Source organism: Cryptomeria japonica, chromosome 5 (genome assembly GCF_030272615.1).
Source record: "Cryptomeria japonica chromosome 5, Sugi_1.0, whole genome shotgun sequence".
Lineage (NCBI taxonomy): Eukaryota > Viridiplantae > Streptophyta > Pinopsida > Cupressales > Cupressaceae > Cryptomeria > Cryptomeria japonica.
This window is the reverse complement of record NC_081409.1, coordinates 215,831,004-215,855,353: the sequence shown is the minus strand read 5'-3', so window position 1 is coordinate 215,855,353 and position 24,350 is coordinate 215,831,004. Positions and strand designations below refer to the sequence as shown.

General features: G+C 36.9%; 1 protein-coding gene across 1 annotated transcript in view; it reads left to right on the top strand.

Moving 5' to 3' along the window:
* LOC131064391 (dynamin-like protein ARC5) overlaps positions 1 to 24,350 on the top strand; it is a 163,381-nt gene that overhangs the window by 66,018 nt on the left and 73,013 nt on the right. The window contains exons 7-11 of the mRNA XM_057998521.2: positions 9,429 to 9,492; positions 9,820 to 9,868; positions 10,097 to 10,179; positions 17,941 to 18,098; positions 18,222 to 18,282. Coding sequence (XP_057854504.2) covers positions 9,429 to 9,492; positions 9,820 to 9,868; positions 10,097 to 10,179; positions 17,941 to 18,098; positions 18,222 to 18,282 — 415 coding nt within the window. The remainder of the gene's footprint in view (positions 1 to 9,428; positions 9,493 to 9,819; positions 9,869 to 10,096; positions 10,180 to 17,940; positions 18,099 to 18,221; positions 18,283 to 24,350) is intronic.

The following is a 24,350-nucleotide window of genomic DNA, read 5'->3' as shown; positions in this document are numbered from 1 at the left end:
ACTTGTTCATGCAAAAAGTGATACTTGATAGGAATATGCTTGGTTTTAGAGTGCAAAACATGATTTTTAGAGATGTTAATGGCACTCGTATTATCACAAAAGATAGAAATAGGATGATTGAAATCTACCTTAATGTCTTCCAATGTTTGCTTCATCCAAAGTACCTGTGTGCAGCTAGACACTGCTGCAATGTATTCCGCTTCAGCTATAGAGAGAGAAATGGAAGCTTTCTTTTTACTGTGCCATGAAACCAAACTCTTCCCAAGGAGGACAAAACCTCCACTTGTGCTCTTCCTATCATCAACTGAGCCACCCCTATTTGCATCTATATAGGCTGTAAGTAAGAAGTCATTTCCACTATGATACCAAAGCCCATACTCCATAGTACCTTTGAGGTATTTAAAGATTCTTTTAACTGCATGAATATGTATTTCCTTAGGGGCAGCCTGGAATCTAGCAACATATCCTACAACTTGCATTATATCAGGTTTAGTGGTTGCAACATACAATAAACTTCCTATTATAGATCTGTAAAGAGTTTGATCAGCATTTGAAGACTCATCATCCTTACTAAGTTTGCAATCAGTCACCATAGGAGTACTAACAAGAGTACAATCTTCCATTTTAAATCTCTTCAACATCTCTCTAATGTATTTAGTTTGGGAAATAAAAATACCTTCCTTAGATTGATGAATTTGGAGCCCTAGGAAGAAAGATTGCTCTCACAACATTGACATTTCAAATTCCATCTTCATGTTGGTAGCAAAAACTTTACACATCTGTTCACAGTCACTACCAAAGATTAAATCACCAACATAAACAACTACGATCAGCATATGATTACCTTCCTCTTTAACATACAAGTTGCTGTCTGCTATGCTTCTTTTGAATACCTGCTACTGCAAATAACAATCCAGCCTGTCATACCAAGCACGTGGTGCTTGTTTGAGCCCATAAAGAGCCTTCTTCAGCTTGCATACATAATCTTGGTTTGCTGATAATACAAATCCATTAGGCTGTTCTACATAAACTTCTTCATTCAAATGTGTCATGTCCCCCTAATATATGAATAATGAAAGTATAGAATATATTAATTATTTTATAAATTTCCCCATTCATTTATAAAATATAATTAATATTTTCATGTATTTGCTTACAACCGTAATTATCTCTAACTATTACGGGATTCTCAACTAATTGATAATAATAAAAGGAGGGGTGACACCCGAAGAGGGGAAGGAGATTTGATTAAAGCAATTCAGGAAGGAATAGAACTGGGACTGCGTGTGATAACACACATTCCGGTGATCTGGAACCTTTCGTCAGTTTTCGGGCTGGCCTATTGGTCTATGAATAGGGAGCGACATTCATTGGTTATTTTTCTGAGTGAATTCACAATGCGTTTTGGCTTATGCTTGAAGTACATGGCGGCTTACTAACAAACCACGACATATATTATCACCTCCGGGCCATGGGAGACAACACAGCATTGGTTTTCTGCGTCTTCTACAATCCCAAACCAAATACCCTATGGTGTCTATGCGGCTTCGTGCAAACCAATAGCAGGAGATTCGTGGGTATTTCCATCTGCACACGGGAGGCATTCCGCACGGTCAAATGAAATACTTGGTCACAATCATTACGCAGAAAGGTGAACGCGTCAGAATGTATTACGGGGCAACCACAGACTGAGGAACCATCGCCTGTACCATAGTAGCACATACAACATATAATCTGGGGTCTTAGCAGCAGACAAAGGGGCAATCTACATCGAATCAACGTGCAGTCTTCGACACTTCAAATTAAGGTGCACCAATAACACTCTGCTGTATAATGATTAATTAATGCTATGTGAAACAGGCATTCTGTTTATAGAAAAAGCATTGGTTAAGTTATGAATATATTTTTTTTTACATACAAGTCAGTAAGAAATTCTGCAGTGGGTTCACATGTGTGTTAATATTAAACTCATAGACAACCCTGAAGATTACGATGTGTGACAATATTAAACTCATGGACAACCAGCAAGTCTACGTTACACTTCCTGTGTAAACTGGGCAATTACATCTGTTACAGTCATAGCAATCAAGAAGGGTACATTACACTTCCTATGAACATTGGGCAATTACTTCTGATACAATCCATCTTAATCAGGAATTTTACAAAATGTCCATCCACGAAGACAGATTTAACATCCATTTGAAAAACTAAATTAGAACCTTCAAAAGAGGCAAAAGCTAAAAACATTCTACTTGCCTCTAAACGAGCAACAGGTGCAAAGGTTTCATCGAAATTAATACCTTCAACTTGGGCATAACCCGTACACACTAACCTTGCCTTGTCTCTCACCACTTAGCCATCCTCATTCAACTTGTTCTTGAAAACCCACTTTGTGCCAATCACGTTCTTATCCTTAGGCCTTGGGACAAGTTCCCAAGTTTCACTCTTTTGGATCTGATCTAACTCTTCTTTCATAGTTGCAATCCAAGATTTGTCTTTTGCTGCTGCTTCAAAAGTTTTAGGTTCAATCATGGAGAGCAATGAAATATCATCATCTTCATAATAGTTAACTTTTCTCCTTGTTGCTCTAGGTCTGCCCTCGTGTAAGATTTGATTGATGGGATGGTTCTTTTCAACAAGCCTTGATGTAGTTTTGAGAGAAATTCTAATTGTAGATCCATTTCCATCATGCGAAGGTGTAGGACCAACTGATGCATGTGCTGTACTAAATCGATTGTCTTCTGTTCCACCCTCAAAATGTATACCAACACCTTCATTTTGATTGTTTTTAGGGGTATTTCCAGCATTGTTACTTGCTGTCCCAACTTGCACACTAGTAGAAGTTGACTGATCAGCACTTTCTTGACAAAAAATGCACCCCCGACTCATGCAAAGTTCTCTTACCATCTGCAGTTTTCAACACAAACAACATAAAGGTAGACGTTTTTTTTTAAATCACCATACACGGCAGCTATCCAAAAATGCACCTGTCATACAAAATTATTTCCCATTCACACGTTTTGATAAGTCAAAACATCCAGCTGTCTCAAAAATTAAAGATTCTAAATTAGTGTTTTTTAGTATTTGCCGCCATAAATAATACCATCAATCTGAAAGCATAAAATGAATTTTTAAGAAAAAAAGGGCTCAAACCCAAAACCTTTTTTTTATATGGCATCCACAAAGAAAAAATCTGATAGGGAATTAATTTCCAAATCACTATGAACTCCACTAGAAACATCAATGGCATCTCAGCAACCAAATAATTAATCGATTCCTAAGTTACTGGTTCCGGTTCGGATTCAGGTTCGGATTCGGGTACGGATTCGCGGATTCGGCAAACTTTTTTTTTTTTTTTGCTACGGGTACAGGTTCGTCCGTACACACATATATATATATATATTTTAATTTTTTTTTTATATATATATGTTCAAACTTCAAACATCAAAATTATATATGTTCACAGTTCAAACATACAAATATGAAACATACAATGTAACTTTCCCATACAATGATACATAAATGATAACAGATAAATCATAAATCATAAATCCATAATTGCCAATGCCAATAAATATTCTGATATTGATATATCGTAAATCATAAATGTAATATCATATTCATAATTTGCAAAAAAGATAATATTCAAGTTTCAAGTTTCAAGTTTCAACTGATTCAAGTTTCAAAATGTTAAAATAAGATTAAAAAATTTGTCTTTTAATTGTTTTTCTTTGTTTTCTAACCCGTGGGCCCTGTTTTTGGGAACCCACGGGCTTGGGTTCACCCGGGTCCTGCCCAGGCGGCTGGGTTCCCTGTGGGTCCTGTAGGACCCGAGTGGGACCCAGGTCGAACCAGGGTCGGACCAGGACCGGGCATGAACCAGGACCAGGACCCGACCATTTTTGGCAAGAACCAGTAACTGAGATTGATTCCATAAGAATCGAACATTAAAAACATTCTGAAATTCTCAAAATAAGGCCGCCGCCCAGCACCACTACTCATTCCAATACGCTGAAATAAAGATTGCTGTCTTTTAAAAAAAATGACCCAAAAGAGAATCGGGTCCCACAAAAATAAATTCACTTTTTGAAATAAGCCAAGAGCTAACATGGCAACAATTCTGATGAAACAGCTGATGCAGAGACAAGTAAGCGGCATAAGACGAGCAGACACACAGACAGATCAACCAAGCAACTAAGCAGCTCCAGTAGGCATACAAGCACCTTAAGAAGGCAAGCAGGTAGCTCAAGCTGCTCAACTAGATAGACAAGAAGACAACTCGACTAACATTCATAAACGAACTTAATTCAGCCTTTGACATCAATGACAAATAATCCAACAAATCCTTAGCTGAATACACAATAAATACATCTACCTCGACAAGTCTTAGTGAATCATGAAAGAGGCCATTCAAGCAATCACAAGGTTATGTGCACAAGGAGACATCTTGCCAAAAAAAGCCATAAACTTTTTTGATGTTACAAAGCTAACAGGAGCAACATATGATGGCCTGAGCTTGAATGTCACCAAAATCATAAATCCAACGATGAAATATGTAGCTATGGGGATTGCATATAAAGTTTATTACATGAATCAAGAAGATTTTGCCACGACAACATCGATACACATTGTATATCAGATGACTATGAAAGGAAAAGATATTGATTTCTGTGAAGTCTTGCAAGACTCAAAGAAATCTCACTACTAGTTTATGTATGGGACTCTCATTATATGCTTAACATTATATTTTTAAAATAAATTACCAGCCTTTGCAGGGAAAATTTGGGTGGCCTCCAAACCAGTTGTTGCTCAAATCAGCTACCACCTCCAACATTTCAAGGATGCCATGTCATTTACCACAACAAATTGGGGATTCTTCAAATCCTCCAACAAAAGACATAAGATAGAGAATGCATGTCATATGGTGTGGTGCAGTGCTATATCAAAGACATTGTCTTTTTGGTTGATAAAGGCTACACCGTAATGGAGGCAACAAAACGTTGCACATCTTGCATACCAAAACTCCCATATTAGGTCACTAATGTAGAAAATTGATGCCTATGTCACCACTTTGCTTTAAATTTTAAAAGTTTCAGATGCGGAGAGATTCATAACCTATAGGGAATGCATGGACAATTTGGCCAAGAAGACATGCAAAGAGCACTTGTATAAAAACAGATAGAAATTAAGGAAAAAATGGGGACTAGAAAAATAAGAACTAGAGGAATAGAGCACTTCCACTCCAAGAAGGTTCAAAAGGTTGTAGGTAGGAGCCTCCCTTGCCATATCCTCACATTCAATAGGAAATGGTAAGGCGAAATGCAAATTATCTAGTAAACCCCACACAAAAGGAATCATTAGTAGAGGAAGCTTCAAAAGCACTTCTCTAAATGAGTGTGAAAAGAAAGAAAAAGAGTCAGGAGTTCAAATAAACTTCCCCATCAAAGGAAGAGGAAAAACAAGAAAAACCCATGGAAGATTAGCCATAGATCCTTATGAATGAAGACACTCTATACAATGGTCTCTTCATAGAGGAAATTTTGGAACAAACACTCACAATATATGAAGAAATGGGTACCCCAAACAAAGCTATAGTAAAGGCAGCCATCATCCAGTATATGGTTGCCTCTGCCTAGACATTGGAGAGTCTAATTGACAAATTCCCACAAACATTGGCAAATGCATTGCGATGGAAAGGAGAGCAATCCACCCAAGAAGAAGAAAAGTAAAAGAAGCCATTGTAGAGATTAGTCTTAGATAGTCATTGTCGATGGGAAAGTGATAGAAAATATAAAAGTTGATTTAAAATATAAGTTCATAGCATTTGAAGGAAAAGTGGATCACAGTTTGTGTATATAACTTAATTGTGCTTATGGTCTCAATGATATGTCTGATTGTAATTGTATTGTGATAGAAAACAATACAAAAAAAAGTAATCTTTTAAGTTAAAGAAGTATATTGTTAAGGGAGGTAGAAATAAGTAGCATAGGAATTTAGAGTGTGTAGATTTAGAAGTTTGGAATTCATGTTATCTTCTTATTTTGGCCATTGACATTGAATGAGCTGTGGCTTTACATTTGGGTTGTTAATTTAATTGACACGACAAGTTGTGCATTTGATAAAATCTTGAAAAAAATTAATCGTCTTGAGAAAATAAATGGTGCTAATTATTTGGTATTATGAGATATTTGAAGATATGAATTTTTTTGAATTTAGTTGATCTCTCCCATGCAACAATTATGCATGGTGAAGCAACACACTTGTTAGGGTTGAGATAAAAAACTCACTCTTTTAAAAATGGATATCTCTTGGCGTATGTTACATAGATTTTTTAAAAATATAGGTATGCTAGTTGCATGATGCCTATATAAAATGGAAAAAATAAAAATAAAATCACATTGCTCTCTTGTGTTTTCATTATTAATGTTATTGCATTATATTTTTTGTTTTTTGGAGTTTGCTTGGGACTTTGCAGTATTTTTAGTTGCTAGACCTTGTAAATATGAACCTGAAAAGGAAGTGCAGCATAGGGTATATGAGATAGTATCCTATTTCTCATACATTCTTCAATTATCATAGGTTTTGCATCATTGAGAGTGAAAGTCAGAATGACGATATTTTCCCAAATAGATGACATAGGTAGTCTCTTTGTGACACAACCCAACACACTTTCCCTCTTTGGGAAGAAAATACGTCCACTGCAACCACAGAAAAACTCACAGCACTGCAAGAAAGGCGTCCCTCTCTAAAATTAAGCTGTAGTTCTGCTACAGAATGTTGAGTACAGGTTGGGTGAAATAATGAGATGTTATCAATAAAGTGTTTCAATGGGATTAAACAAGTGAGAATTTATAAAGATTAATCAAACAATGGAGAAGTAAACTTAAATATACAAACCATATGAACATTAAATATATGTGGGGAAACCTTGCAGGAAAAAACTCCCTTTGACGAATAGTAATCCAACAACAGACGAGTACTTGCAAAAGAACTTTACAGCCCTGTATCCAATAGTGGAAATAGGAAACCACAAAGTGTTATCCAAAACTAGGAGTCAAAACCACAGGCTACTTCCAAAATCTAATGCATCAATTATTTGTTTGGGCGAATAATTTTGTTTTAATTGTTACTCTTGATAGTGCAAAACTGATGACAATTGAAGAATGTATGAGAAATAGGGTACTACCTCATACTCTCCATATGTGCACTTCCTTTTCATGTTCATAATTACAAGGTATAGCAACTAAACTAATTATGCTGCATCTTCCTAATTTTCAAGAATCAAGTCAATCTTACCAATTCAAAGAGAACAACAAGGTAGTTAGTGAAACCTTGACTTTTCAAAATACAATTCTAGTGCTACAAGCTAATTTATCTTACTTCACAATCCATATAAATTTTCCTATTTGGCCTAATTTTCCAAGTTTGTTTTTGAAAATGAAGGGTTGCATACTTTGACAGGATAGACGGGCACGATGAGTGTTTTTGTTGTCAAATTTGGTCACAAGTCTTGAATATGAACATAATTTTGCACTTTGGTTATAATATATTGTTTTATGTCAGGAAAATATATGAAAGATGTTTTAAATGCAAAGTGTTCTGACATAATTTGCTTTTGCCATTATTTATATGCATGTGCTACCTAAATTTGTGCCTTCCCTAATGATTATCTTTGTAGTAGTTTTAATTTGATGCACATATTTTTGGATTCCATGTCATGGTATGATCAGGTTTTATAGAATAGTCAGTACTTTATTATTTATCCTTTCATTTTACCCTCTTCATACCTCTATACCTGAAAGATGCCGACTAGGAAATGACTCAATTCTGATTTGTTTTGTTTCAAATTCAATCTTTGACCAGCGTAGTGTAGCTTGGAGTTTTGATGAGGTTTTTGAGTTTTAATGCGTTTTGGGGGTTTTTGAATGATAGAATGAATAATGCAATTTGGATTTCTAGATAAGAACAAATTACAACTACTGAAACTAAATTTCAGAATATCTGATTTATAATCAGCAATTAATTAAATACAAAGAATTGAAGAATTTCGACACTAACATGCCAAATTGGCCTACTAGGAGTCCAACGCCTTGCCTGGAGGGCTTCTTTATTGACTTTATTGAAAGAGAATGCTGCTACAGGAGCTTCCAAAGTGGACCAACTGCTCCAACATGTTTTATTCTTCTGAACAATAATTATCAAAAACAATTGAATGAATAACTGACAATCCTGAAGCTTATTCTGAAATCTTGCCAGGAGAGATCACCAAATTGACCCAATTTTCCCTTCTAATTCGCTGATGTAGCTCCATTATGATGCAATCCTTCCAAACAAACCCTTGACTTCCTCTTATAATCTGCTGACAATGAATTCTGAGCAATAAATCTGAGTTGAAACCCTTCCAATTATTTCTTTGGCATCCACAGGTAAGATGGAATGGTACGGCCAGGTCTAGGAAGTACGGCTGGCTCAAAAATGCACAACTTTCATTAAATTCAGTCTCCTATCCACCTAGATCTGTCAATCAGACTCCTATGATGTTGCTGCTACCAATCAAATGCCTGATTCGAATCCCTTGAGGACCAAATATAGTCTTTTATGCAGATCGATTGATGATTGATGAAAGGGTTTTCATCTTATCATCAAAAGATTGGAGGATTCCGTCCCCAATCTTGCTCCAGCTCTCTGCAAAATCGTTGCAGACCTGAAAAATATCTTTTTCTTCAAAATTAAACACAAATCAATAATCCCCAAAATGAACGTACCGAGTCTTTTATCTCTCCAAACCCAAATTGAACTTTCTAGAGGCATCTTTTGAAGATTCCTTGGAATCTTTCTCTCCCATATAGTGGCACCATCTTGAGGGGTGCTTTCTCATGATTAACTTGACCACCTTTTAAGTTATAACACTTGCCTAGGAAAGTGAGCCAAGGGGTAAATAAAGTTATAACATTATAAAGTTACTTTTATTAAAATTTTCTATTAATAGAAAAAAGTAACTTATAAACTCTTATAAGCTCTTATAAGATTTTATTATAAACTTTATTGAATAATTTCCCACCAAGCTCCAAAATTGGCTAAGTATAGCTCCTCCTGGTGAACCAAACATCCCCTAACCCCATCATTTGCTTGTGGAGACAGCTAACAGGCAAATCTAAGATTCTTGAGTGATCACTGGAAAAATGGGGACATTACAATACCCCACGGTTGCACAGTAGTACCTGATTGCCAGTCACATGTTTAATTTGTACCGTAATGCTTCTGTAAATTTTTGAATGAACACCTGTAAATTTTTTAATGAACACTAATTTAGTAATTCTCTTTTTCTTTTTTCTTTTTGCTTTTAGAATCTAGCAGAATGTATGGAGGTCTGTACCAAATGGATTTTCAATAAATTTGATACTAATTGTAGCTGTTCTTCAGTGCAGCAATCTGGATGAAATAAAACTGAAAAAGAAGGGTCGTCTTTTCCGTGATTCCTTCCTTGCCAAGGTTTGTAGAGTTGTTTGGATTGGATACATTGCCTTCAAAATTTATGCACAGCATAGTTGTCAAAAGTTAAAGAGTACCATAAGGTGCTTTTGAGGAAGGCATTGATTGAGTTTGGCATGAAAGGTTCTTGTAATTTTATTTGTCAAAGTATAAATCTAATGAATTTCTTTTCTATCTTATTTGCTGAATTCTGTGTAGATGGAAATTGTTTGTGCTAAACTATCATCATTTAGGTTACAGAGAATCTGGTTAGGAGGATATTTATGATGATTATAGTTAATAGAGTTGGCTCCATGTTCTGATCAAATATGCTATTTCATGCCACAGCTCTCATTGCTATTGAAGGGAACTGTTGTAGCTCCTCCTGATCAATTTGGTAAGAGGAAAACATGGAACTGTGAACTATTCATGGAAGAATTTTTTTTTTGCATGTTTCTTTCTTATTCAAAATTGTGTATGCACCTTAAATTGGTCTCTTGGTACACTGTAATGCACATCCTGTCCTAAATGGATTTTTCCAAATAAAATTTATCAAAGGTTGTATTTCTGCCCTTAAGTAACATTGTATTGATTTGTTGTATGTTAAATTGTAAATATGTTACAGGAGAGACACTGCAAGATGAACGAGTTCATGGAGGAGCATTCTTGGGGCCAGATGGTGTTCAGATCCCTTACAAACTTATGCCTGTGAGTTTTATCCCCTTTGATGAGTTTGGAGATTTAGAGAAATCAATCATGCATTCTTCAGCCCAGTTAAAAAAAACTAGATGTGCTTTATGCTTGACTTCTCTTGATGATTGGCAATAAAAAAATATTTCGCAGAGGTAAGATATAGAACATATTAAGTACCTATCTTTGATCATGTTGTCATATTTAGGGACTATGTCTTTTGCCTTCCCTATTGGCCTTCTTAGCAGTGATGAAATCTGAATTGTGAGTGTGGGGCTATGATATGGTTGTTCTTAGCTTATCATAATACATGGATTTAACTGTTAGCTAAATCTGGATGGTGTTGTTTAACTGGTGTATCTTGTTGACCATCTTCCCTATAGTCATGTCTTGTTTTACTTGGACTAGTCCGTGTTGTTTGGCAAAAGATTGTTAGTATCCTCAGCAATCAATATCCTGATCGAGATTTACATTAGTGGAGGTGTTTGAAATGTTGTATAGATATGTTAACTTACTCATTTCTAGGAAATTGATAAGAACACATGCTTTCTAACTTTATAATATGATACTGAATTGGAACATTTAAGGTACTCTTATTATATCAGGCTCTTTGAAGACATTGTCCATTGCTAGGAAAAATTGTTTTCCCAAGCCCTCCATGTCTTCTAGTCACCTTTTCCTAGCATTTCTCATCATATTTTCATTAGCTTTTACATTATCAGCAAATAAAATTTGCTTCAATTCCCTTTATGGGTGTTAGTTACAATATGGGGAGCCAAGCCCTCTTTGATTAGTCAAATTGTGAGACTTGGTTCACCATCTTCTTTAAAAACCTATCTTCTATGCATAGTAGCATGCATTTGGAATAGCTTTCATGTTTTTATAAACCTCAAATTCATGTAATGTTGCAGCTTTTACACTAGAATGTTCAAGGACACAACATAGACCAATTTTTTTTTCCACAAAACAAAGTGGCATTATGCAATCCACACAACACTACTATGCCCTCAAGGTGTCAGAACAACATGTGATGAAACACTTGAGAAGCACACTGCATGATGACACAAGTGGAAGAATCAGCTCTACTTTTGGACAAGACACCAAGGTTGACTTGGAAAATGAGGCATTGAAGAGAGACAAGACTGCCAAAACTATTGGAATACCCTCCTAACATTTCTACTAGGAAGAGAGACAAGACGGCCAAAACTATTGGAACACCCTCCTAACATTTCTACTAGACCACCCTCCAAATTCCATTGGCCTATAATAGCTGGAAACCCCAAATCAACCATATTGACATTAATCTTTACTTAGGCTATTGATATAGGTACATTGGTTGTTCTTTGACCTAGTTACTTTCTGACATAGAAATGTCTAGGAGCGGTTATTCGACTCTTCATTTACAAGTTTTAATTTATAAGAACTCTGTTAAGGGAATCGTGATTGAAGATGGGATGCAGTTAATTTAGTCCATTTTTCTTTCTCAAAAAGACGAGGTAGCAAAGCCACTTGTTAGATGACTGTAGATAATCCTTAAGGCTATGGCAATCTCAAATCAACACCACCATAAGAATGATTGTTCTTCTTGTCACCAACCTTCTATACCTATAGAGTTTGACACTGGACAAAGAGACAAATTACAAGATGCACTTGTGTATGTATGCCTTGGATCTATAGAATGACATCTATTCCTTTCTTTGTGTTTCAAAAGATAAGATTCTTCCACCTCAAAAGTATTTATGTTGTCAAGGGTGACCCAAACCTGCAAAATGTAGTGTCCATGCCAACAAGACCACCAAATAGGTGCCTAGATGCTTACTATGAACTCAAAACCCCCACAAGGTGATAAGCCCAAGGAAGAATGTAATCTTGTTTCCAGCTATTTTTTCCATAACTACCTTTGAGAAAGTTGAACTGTTCAAGGAGGATTATCCCTTGGTCTTTCTTTTTGACCCTTATAACGTTGGTAGGTTCACCCCAAAGGAAGTTGTTTTTATTCCTATTGTCCCTAATCATAACATTTGAGATACTGGCAAGATCGAGATATCTGAAATTTATTAGTCTTCTCATGAACTTGAGATTCTCTTCTTTCCAAAGGACTCTTGGATGCTCCTTTTAATGGAGCTGAATGTTGTTTATCTGTGGGAGGAGTTATGTGTAGGACTAGAAAAATCACACATTTTGCTTTCAAAGTTGTATTTTTATTATTGCTGAATATGAAGCCCCCTTTCTTGGTCTCATGGCATGTTGATGATTGGGGATGCAAAACCTTAGAGCTTTTTGATTGGATCTCCATCAAGTCTTTCCCAAATGAGAAGACTCAGCTTGCTGATTCTATAGTCTCTTATTTGTCAAGATTCTTCCCTCATAAATAGATTATAGAAAGTAGGTTTTCTGCCTTTACAAAGGTTCAAGTGACTTTAAGGATGGAGGTGTTCCTCCTATCCTTGCATATGGCAAGGAAAAAATGAACCTTTAGTCTTATGCTGCACTGTAAACGATAGGGCTATGCTTGACTTCCTTAACGGCCATTATGGGATTACAAGGATGCATTGCAAGAGAAGTTTCATTGTCATCCCTCATCCATGAAATTATTTTGGAGAAGAGTACAAAGTCTTAGAAGTTGATATATATGCCTATTGTGAGGTATTCACACATCGCCCCATCACAAATGGGGACCCCTACTTTTTTCTTGCTTTCTAGGTAGTGTTTGGTGTCCTTAGCTATTAGCCTTTGCATTAGGGAGGTATAGGTGCTCAAAAGTCTAGGAGTTAGATGGATAGTCTTGCATGAGTGTGAAGTAAATTTGCAAAGTGTAGATATCAAGAGTTCAATCATGAGTAAAGAAGGATTGATAATCAGAGGGTCACTTCGAATGCTTCTCTTGAGGAGAGAACTTCACTTCATGTACATTCCTTATGTAGCAAACTTCTTGCACTTCTCCCACATAGCGAAAATTCACTCTAAGACCTCATGTTGTTCATGTTATCATGTATTGAAGTTGAGTAAGTGAAAGTGAGCAAAGGAGAGTTTAGTCTTGATTTGAAATCCACTTCATAGGTTCAAACTCAGGAGACTTCATCTTCAAGGTCAGGAGAGTGAACTTTGACTTCATGGGCTACATAAGCGAACTTCATGAGTTGGAGATTTGGAGTGAACTTCATGAGTTGGAGATTTGGAGCGAATTTCATGACTTGAAGATTTGAAGCGAATTTCATGACTTGGAAGATTGGAGCGAACTTCATGACTTGAAGATTTGGAGCGAACTTCATGACTTGGAAGTTTGGAATGAACTTCATGACTTGGAAGTTTGGAGCGAACTTCATGACTTGAAGATTTGGAGCGAACTTCATGACTTGGAAGATTGGAATGAATTTCATGACCTGAAGATTTGGAGCGAACTTCATGACTTGAAGATTTGGAGTGAACTTCATGAACTGGGAATTTGGAGTGAACTTCATGACTTGAAGATTTGGAGCGAACTTCATGAACTGGAAATTTGGAGCGAACTTCATGATTTGAAGATTTGGAGCGAACTTCATGAACTGGAGATTTGGAGCGAACTTCATGAACTGGGAATTTGGAGCGAACTTCATGACTTGAAGATTTGGAACAAATTTCATGTTAAACTTCATGTGTACACCACTTAGAGCGACCTTCATCTTCAAAACTACATCAGTAATCTTCATGTTCAAGCCTACAGGAGCAAACTTCATGATCTCAACCACATGAGTGAACTTCACCTTCAAGCCTACTTGAGCGAAATTCATGATGGAAGAACAAAGGAGATTTGCCTTGAATCGTTTCAATCTAAAACAAACTTCACAAACTTAGTGATATGAGCAAACTTCGTGAGTTAAGGGAGAAGAGTGAACTTCATGAATGGACAGAGGGGAGCGAACTTCATGTTTTGAGCTTCAAGAGTGAATTTCAAGTGTAAAAGTTGTGAAGTGAACTCTATTCCATGTGTTCCTAATTAAAGGCGAATTTGCAAGATTGATTACAGGTACACTACCTTGGACTGATTTGATGATTAGAAAGAGTCATTTTGAGTTGAGAAGATGAAAGGTGAAAGTTCAAAGATCACTTCGTGCAAAGCAAGGTCAAGGCGAACTTCATGAGTAGGGGTTTAGGAGTGAACTACATGTGCTCCACTCTCACAGCAAAATTCCTAAAGAGGCCTCTCCTAAAGGTAGTTCGTCATGTTATCATCAATTAATGACTAAAAGGCTCAAGGTTGGAACCCATAGAATGAAGATAAATGAATAAGGTTAACTTCATGAACATTAGGGGGTAGAGTGGACTTCAAAGGCTCCTCTCTAAGGGCAGAAAATAAATTCAAGTGCTCCTTCATGAAGGCAAATTCTCTCTAAGTCCTCTTATTAAACATGCAAAACACATAAAATTAAGGAATGTATCGAGTTAGAAGAACTATCAAGGTTATATATCATGTGTATTTGATATCATGTTTGTTTGTTTTGCAAATGAAAGGGATGGACTTCAAAGGCTCCTCTCTAAGGGCGGAAAATAAATTCAAGTGCTCCTTCATGAAGGCAAATTCTCTCTAAGTCCTCTTATTAAACCTGCAAAACACATAAAATTAAGGAATGTATCAAGTTAGAAGAACTATCAAGGTTATATATCATGTGTATTTGATATCATGTTTGTTTGTTTTGCAAATGAAAGGGATGGTGATCGCAAAGCAACACCTAGAAGAAATGAGAGAAGGAGATGGCAAGATCTACACCATCATGCAAGTTTAAGAAGAAAACTTAATAAGCAAGCAAGGATGAAGGAAGGACTTAACCACCTCAATGTTCCCCATCACCATTACTTTAAGCAAGCTTGAAATGTTGAGGATCAAGAGATATCTCTCAACGTCCCTTCCTGGTGATGAATCAAGTCTACAAGTGCAAGTTGAAGTGGCGTCCTAGTTATCATCCCAGTCACCACTCCACTAATCAGAGAAGTTCCACATCAACACATCCTAATTCAATGTACCTGAATCACCAGTATTGTCACACACTTCAATACACCTACCCTTATCATCTATTGGTTGTGTTAAAATGTTGTAATTATTTCATTGGCTGAATTGAGTTTGTTGTAACAAACCCTAATTAGGGTTTCCATTGTAAAATCTCGGCCATTGATCTCAAATTGATATGAGCCATTGAATTGTATTGAGAGCACTATAAAAGGCTCAAATCTCTCAGTTAATAGTGAGTAGCAGGAGGAATTAGTGAATAGGAATAGAATAGAAAATAGAATAGAAGTTAGAGTAGATTAGGAGAAGGAAGAATTGTTGTTATGACTTGTAAATGAGATACTCTTTTCATTTAAGTTGTGGTGAAATTTTTTATTTCAACAAGCCTCATGGTTCTTCTTCTCACTTTGTTTTCATGTTGATTAGATGGAATGGAGGAATTTGTTGAATGCATTTATGTGGAATCCGTTTAGTCCATACCACTAGCCTAACCTTTATCGATCCTCCATTGTTCATAGTTTTATTACCATTCTAGGTGCTAAGCCTATCAAGCAAAAGAGGAAATTTATGAAACCTAAGGTTAACCTTGTGGCATGCAGGAGTCATTAGGCTTGCAGATTACTTTGTGTATTTCCAACATTATTCTTGTTGTCATGATGAGAAGGATCGGGATTTGCATTATTTAAATTTTTTAAGAATTTCAATAAAGCTTGTTTTAAATGGTTTTTCCTTTATCTATGATCAACAGTAATACGATCATCCATTCCATTGTGGGCTATGAGATGCTGTCTTTAATGAACGTTTTTTTGGGCTATAATCAGATTCCTATATGCAAATACTAAAACAAAACCTCTATTACTGCACCTTAAGAGACAATTGGCTTTTTTTAATATGTACTGTTGATCTCAAAAATGCTCATGTCTCTTATTAGTGTGTAATGAGTCACATCTCTTGTAATCTTATCCAAAAGATTTTCAAGCTTTATGTTGATGACTTGCTTGGTAAATTAAAGAAAAGAAGCAATCATCCTAGAGACCATTGCACTATTTTTTGTTGTCTTATGGAACACCAAATTAAGTTTTAATCTTGAGAGTTTAGGTCTTGTATTCAATGCTCTAAGGCTTTATTGTTTCCAAACGTGGTATTGATATTGATCCTGTTAAAATCAGCAACTACAGATATTCTCTCTCCTCAGTAAAAGTGTGATATTAGATCTTTCCTCGGCAAAGTTCAAAGTTTTATTTAGAACCTTACCTGTGCTTTTGATCCTATTCATGAATTACTTCAAAATGATACACCCTGTTTGGACCAACAGTGTCAAAAGTCCTTTCATGCCATTAAGAGATTTCCTGCCTCTCCCCCACCCTTAGAACCTCCTTATCTTGATTGCTATCTCATCCTCTTATCCTTGAGCCACTGTTGTTTTTTAATTTTATCACTTGCACGCTATCTTAAGAGGAGGATGATGATGAGAGAGATAGAGGGAGTGAGAAAGTGTGAGAGAGTAGTTTGCTTTATCACCCACACACTCCTTGATAATAAAAAGAATTATTCTCAAGCTGAAAGGGAGCATTCTTCCAAAACATTTGCAACCATGCATCTTAGACCTTACATATTGAACCAAGAAATTCAGGTCATGAACAAATTTGAAGCACTACATATTTTCGTGACCCAGGCAGCCCTCTCCAAGGAGGCTGGTCCTTTTATCACTTTGCTTAAATGATCAGGTTATTGCTGATTGGATGGATGAATCACCTGAATCACCTATTGAGGATTTTGAATTGGTCAATGACAAATTTCTAGACACTTTTGTTGCTCAGTCCCTTGGTATATGGATACTGTTTGCTATCTTATTAGCAAGTCCTATCCTTTAGAAACAACACTAAATCAAGGAATTACATTTGAAGTCTCATGGACATTTATGTAATACCTAGCAAAAACATCTATGGACATGCCTTTGGTGGCCTTGTATACGAGTGCACTGACGATACTGAATTACAGGTCCTTCATGAGTGCCATGATTATCTCAATGGTCATGTGATTATTAGAAATTCTACAACTTAATTTTTTCTGGTCAGCTTCAAGCATAATGCTGTAGAATTATTGAGAAAGTGGCTGTCATACATTCTCTCACACTACCATGTCTTTACACAGGAATTCCACCTTGTAGTCAACTCTCTAGGTAAACACTCTCTGGCTCTTTGATAGGCATCATCATATAATCACTGCCACAAATAGTTTTTTTAACTGAGTATTGGCCATGTCTTTGACTGGGACTAGGTTCGCTATGGCCAAGTTCATTGTGAATCAGATAATTTGTGAGCATGACATCCTCAAAGCATAGTCATGAACAATGGCTCATCCTTTATTGATCCTGAGATGGGAGAGTCATGAGGTACATTTTACTTTTCCCATCAATCTACATCTCTCTATTTACAAGGCTATTAATTTCATTTTTCTCAAAAATGTTAGGTATAGCATTTATGGCATTAGGTTTAGCAGTTATCTGTATGGGAAACCTATTCATCTTGAATTTATCAATGCTCTTGGCTTGGTCATTTTGTTATGATCCATGGAAATTGGTAGCTGGTTAATAACAGAGAACTTATGCTTCCAGGATCCCTGTTCTGAATTTTATATGGTTCTGTTTTTTGTAAAGTTTTTCATATTATAGGGGTATAATATCTTCTTGAATTTTGTAAAAAACTAGGCGTTTAGGTTTTCCTGCCTTTATTTTTCAATGAGATGAAGTATTCTCTCGCAAAATATTCAATCTTGTGCTTTCCTCTATTCAGAATGCAGGAATGCGTCTTTATGGAGGTGCCCAGTATCATAGAGCTATGGCAGAATTCCGTTATGTTGCTGGCGGCACAAAGTGTCCACCTATCAGTTGTGAGGAGATTGTCAATGCCTGTGGCGTTGAAGATATCCATGATGGAACAAATTATTTCAGGTACCTGGTGTTTTGTAAATACTAGATTTATATTATTTCCCTACATTGGATTTATTTGAAGAAAATATGTTTGTGTACTTGGGGAACTCTGACTTTTCATGAATAATTCCATTTTGCATGTAGAACTGCTTGCGTAATAGCTGTAGCAAAAGCACGCGACACGTTTGAGCCCTTTCTTCATCAAGTGAGTTGTATATACTGCAATTTGAGATCTCATTTGCTTGATATTGTTTCCAACTAGAGTAAGAACCTTGTATTTGCAAGGTTTTGGAAATTTCCTATTTCAGTACATTGAAGATGATTATAGATCATATTCTGGATTATTTTGTGTACTGCAATTTGAGATCTCCTCTGCTTGATATTGTTTCCAACTAGACTACGGACCTTGTATTTGTAAGTTTTGGAAGACTTACAGTATGTTAGAGATGATTATAGATCAGAATACTGGATTATTTTGTGTACATTTGCAATTTAGTTGTTCAGTTTAGACTTCAAAAACGTATTTTATATGGACTAAGGAAGTCATAATAAATTGCGTATGCTTTCATACTGTTGTGATAGCTTGTAAATATAAGGCTGATTAAATGCAGGGTTACACCCCACCTAGATTATGACACTTTTCTTGACAACTCAACAAACTAAAAGATGCGTTAATATAATAAATCAACTTCATGATATTAAACAAGAGACAAATTTATGATCCATACACTAGGGTGGATAGTCCACATGTGTGGTCACCAAGTTACAGATCTATATCTTAGTTTTTAGAGAGCACGCATTGTTGGTTGAAAATTTTGTACACTTGGGGAAATATACAAAATTGTGGTTTCAACCACAGCACACGAGTAAAAACTCTCCTAATTAAGGGAAGGCTCCCCCTATCTAACTACAACTTGGAAAATAAAATGGGATGGGACAGCAATCTTTCTTCTTTTTTCAAGAAAGACAATATCCTTTTCTCTTCACAGAAAATGATAGCAATTGAATAACAGCAGTAACCACTTTCAAGTGAAATAAGAGAAAGGAAATGAAGTTTCCTGAAAGCGCAAAGACTTCCGTCACTTCCTTCCGGACGGGACAGCAATATCAAGCTCAAAGACTTGACTAGTGGAAGTCCTATCTACCCTTTGCTATATTAAATTTTACAACGAATAAAAGATAACAGCTCAAAGACTGAAATAATCTATTCTTTTAACACAAAGACAAGAACTAATGCAAGCTCAAAGACTTGCTGCTATTTCTTATCAAATAGTAATTTTTCTTCAAGAATAAACGCAACCTCAAAGACTTGCTGCTCCTTCTAGAGATTTTCCTATTTTAATTAATCTTCTCTACTTGCAGCTCAAAGACTTCAAATCAGATTGGACTAAGCTCTTTTAGAAACACTTTGCATAGAATAAATAAAAAGAATGAAACTCAAACTTGTAGCTCAAAGACTCAAAACTTGAGTAATCTTTCTTTACTATTCTTCAAAACCTTCAATTCACATACATAAGCTCAAAGACTTCTTGCTGTAAATTTGGTAGAGTTTTTGCTTGCTTTCCCAAAAGATGATAATTACAATGGACCTCTCAAGTATATATAGAATAAGAGCCTTGAGAAAAAGGTGGGAGGATCCTAACTAACTTGAGAGATTCTCTCAACCACCAAGACTCATTCAATAAATAACTGAGACTTCATTAACTAACTAAGAGTTACTCTAACTAACTAAGACTTATTCCAACTACAGTTCTAATCGGACACAACTTGTAGTTGCCTTACATGTAATTACAAAAGTACAAGTAATGTGTAACTTGCATTTTACATAAATTACTTTTACATGTAACTTGTCAAAACAAAATTACAACTAAAAATTACAAAAAGAGAGAAGATTCAACTAAGTGCTGAAAAACACTTAAGTTGAACTTTGTGAAGATATGAATCCTTGAAATTTCCGGATGCTCGCTTGTAGTTCCTCGGGATTCGGTTCATGGGTGTTCTTAGCAACAACCATAGTCTTTACAATAGTGTCGTGACAACGAAGGAGAGCGGAATTGTCTTTATTCAGGGTAGACTAGATCTCATGCAAAAAGGCTTGGTGTTTCATCAATGCTTGAATTGAAGCTGCTGAGAATTGTTCGCTCCTCCATTCATCATGAATCCTCATCTGTAAATCAGCAAGAACCTCTTCTTCTGGAATCAGCTCTCCATCCTGACTTACTATATTGCAAGAGGCCCTTTCACAATGTGAGACAATACCTTGATAAACTTCATCCCGGAATCTCCTTGCATCACTGATCTCTTCGATGAGGGATTTAAGAACAAGAGTCTTGTTTTCCATGAGTTCTTCAAATTCCAAGTACATGACCCTGGAAGAGATGATGGCGTGCTCCTGCAAGATATTGAGCTGTTGTTGGGGCATGGTATGCCAGATTGCCAGACTTTCTCAACATTTTCCAGATTCTTTTTGAAAGTGTTAGAAGTCTGATCCAATTTCTCCTCAATGGTTTCCAACTTAGACATTATTTGAAAAATGTCTTTTACCACTTGCACACATTGATCATGAAGCTGATCAACCCAGGAATCCAGTGCTTGTACTTTCTGAGCAGTTCTTTCCACTCCACGAATCGATTCTTGGGAACCAGAAGAACCTATAGAGTTACTCCCTTCAGCAGCAGGTTTTGTGATTTTATGGATGGCTGCCATGAGCTGTCGGTTTTCTTCTTCTAGCTTGTTTTTCTTTGCAAGAAGATCGTCACACCTTTGCACTAGTGAAGCAACAAAAAACTGAGCATCATGTTTAATGACCTCATGTGTTTGCTTGCCCAATTCTACCCTTGTAACCTTATAATCAGCAGCTGACATTTCATCAAGTGGTTTATCTGCAATAGGTTCCACAATTTCAGCTACTTTCATCTTGTTGCTATCAACAGTTACCCTAGAGATAGTCTTTGCCTTCTTAGCAACTTTGGATCTGGACTGTTTGAGTTGCTGGTAGTCAAAGGCATCAGGGGAGATCTCTTGCTTCTTTCTTTTCGGGGTGAAAGAACTAAGCCATGGAGGCAAAGTCATCAACTCACTTCCAGTAGCAGCTGTAGGCAAAGGAGAAGCATTTTTTGTTTGAATTACTGTGGTCACCCTGGGAGGAATATCTGTTTGAATAGCGACCACGGTTTGCTCAGTTACCAATGGGCATGAAGATTGCCTCATGAATTCTTCAAAACCAGAAGTGGAAGTATCAATTTCTGATAACTGAATGCAAGTGGGATTATCTTCAGGAACTTTCAACACACTTTCTCGTTGTTGATCAGTAGAAGGCTCGTATGCTGAAATGGGAACTGCATTCTGAGGAGACTCATCAATGAGCAAATCAGGAGGAGAAAGAGGTGTCTCAATGGAAACTGGAGGAATGACGTCGTGAGGCGTGTCTGAAACTGGAGACTTAGGTGCATCATCAGATTGCTGCCCCTCTTCTGGATTATCCAGATCGATCACCCGAACATGGAACCGTGATTTCTCCTTCCCACGAGTAGTTGTCTCCTCAGGAGGAAGCACTACTGCACGACTAACTCGTAACTTGATCCTTGTGCCTGAAGATGAAACACCCTCCTTATTATCAATCTGAATCTCAGACTTCCGTCCAAGAGGCCCTATAGAATCATCTTCTTTACCAACCTTGATTTTGATAAGTCTAACAGCATTACTTTTCAGCCATGCGTTAGTGTTGGCCAAGATAGGCTGAAATCTGTCAAGAATGGAGACGCACTCCTTGTGTGACCATTGGATCAAAGGAAGTGGAGCTTCCTCAACCCTTCGTGAAGTGTATTCAGGATCAAGTATATGCCCGTCATCGATCATCCCTTGTGGGATATCTGCCAAGTTCAAGTCAACAATTTGCTCAACAGTGAGCCTGCAGTAATCCATCTTCAGAACTTCGGCTTCTGTGCGAAGCTCTGTCCAGATGTCTTCAATGCGATGAACATGCACAAAGGATTTCTTGATCTTCTCCTTCATACCTCTATAATCAAAATCAGCTCTAGGTTTGAACCTCTTAAGCTTGATTTCCTGCAATTCAACTTCCATGGCCTTAGCCTTCACAGATGTGACAAGGGAGTATCGACCAATTTTCAATGGGTTTGTGCTGGAGATCTCCATTCCAACCTTGTGTCTAGCAGATTGAAGAGTATGAACAGCCATAATTTGTCTTCCCAACTCCATAAGAATTATCTTATCGGTTGGGTATCTTGGAAGCATGTATGGCTGACCATCATAGCATCCAATCCTCATATAGGTGAAGGTGGGAAATTGCAAGAATAAACACCCATACTCAGACACCTTGACCCATGCCTCATCTGATACTCTTTTGTTTCTGAGATCCATGTCAAACTGACACATGAAATATCCGAAGAATGCATCTTGGATTCTTCTGAAATGCAGTCTGCTAGGTTTCAATGGCAATTGGTCATAATATTCCCAAATTGATATAAGTGAGCGATCACCCTTGGTAGAAAGACCTGGAAAGTGTCTAAGTGACGCTGCTAAATATACCAAATAAGAATTCATGAAAAAGGTCATAGTGGTAGGAACCGCTGCAAGTTGTTCGCACAAAGCATCGCTGATGATTTCACCCCATGAAATGTGATGCAACTGCTGTATGAACATGATGAATTGATACATCCATGGCTCAAAGACATTGGAGTGCTCAAGGCCCAACATTCTGCTGAGAAGAGTGATGGTGTCTCCTATCTCCCACTTGAAATCACAACGGTACAACTTTGCCCATCTTGAGAAGGAAGGATGTGGCTCTTGAATCCACCTATTGATGTGTCGCTTGCAATCTTTTTCCCTTTTCACATAATACTCTGCTGCACTTTCTTTGGTGATTTCCATATAAACAGGCGCAGGAGGTATTTTGAAGACCTTCTCGATTGTATCTGCATCAAGACGAATTATAGCTTCACCATCATCTTTTTTGATGACTCTTGACTCTTTGTCAAAATGATGGGCGCATGCCAGAACAAACTCAAGTTCTAGGGCAGCCACTGGGAAAGAAGATGTATGATGGATATGGCTGTCCAACAGCCGCTGCAAGTTGTTATCCTGTGGATCTTCTACCCTGTGAATGAATTCTGCCATATCAACGTGCCCTATTTCCGTGTCCTTGATGCGATCCAAAGGAGAAGAAACCTAGGAAGGTGCAACCTCATTCTGGTATTTGTCATATTTGTATTTCAGTTTCTTTGGAGTTGGCGATGCCGGCAAATCTGTCATTGATTGTGAACCTGGAATGCTGTGATGAAGACTTAAAAGAGTTAAGGCCACATCATAATCAGCTGCAAATATCATTCTTTCTTTTTCAAATGGGTAAAACTTTGATCTTTGAATTTCACGGTTTTGACTTTGACCAATTTCGGATCTTGGGAGAATTTTCGCAAGTATACAAGTTGGAAAGGACATACATGCAATCGGGGTTTTAAAACCCGAATACAAGTACACTTGTAAATTCAAAAATGGAGAAATGGACGAAAAATGATATTTTGACTCGCGGGAAATGATGGAAATGGAAAGTACGGATATGGGGAACATGAATGGATAGAAACAGGAATATTCGGGAAAGTCATTTTCATGAAAATGGGAAGATCTTTTCAACATGTAATCTGGTTTTTAAAACCCGAATTTGCAAGGGAGGGGTATTTCACACTTTTCAAGCTTGGAATTTTAACCAAAAATGATTAAATTTTTTAACCGTAGGGGAAGAACAAGAATTTCCAGCGAACTTGTAATCGAGATTAAAAATCCCGAATACAAGCTAAGATGGAATTTTGAGAAGAACAAAGCAATTCAACAATTGCATTTCAAAGGGAAGATTTCTTTCACGAAAACCAATTTTTAGGGTAAGAACATCACATGCCAAAAATGCAACTAATAACGAAAAATAAAGAAAACAAGAAAATAATAAAAAGAAGAGAAGAAAGGAAGAACATACCTTTATTAAAAATGCAAAATGCTTCTCCAACAATGCAATACTTCTTGAGATGAAGAAGCAAAACCGGACTATCAAACCCTTATCACATTTTTTTGTAAAAATGCCCCAAATATGGCAGCAATCTAAAACTTGGAGGAGCAAAATGCCAATGAAAGTGTGCATTCCAAGTTTATTGGAGCAAAACGCCTAAGGTATTTGTTGGAGCAATGATGCCAAAGGTATTTGAAGAGGCAATGACGCCAAAGGTTAAAAACGCGGCCAAAGGAAATCACGTTTTTGCAAAAAAC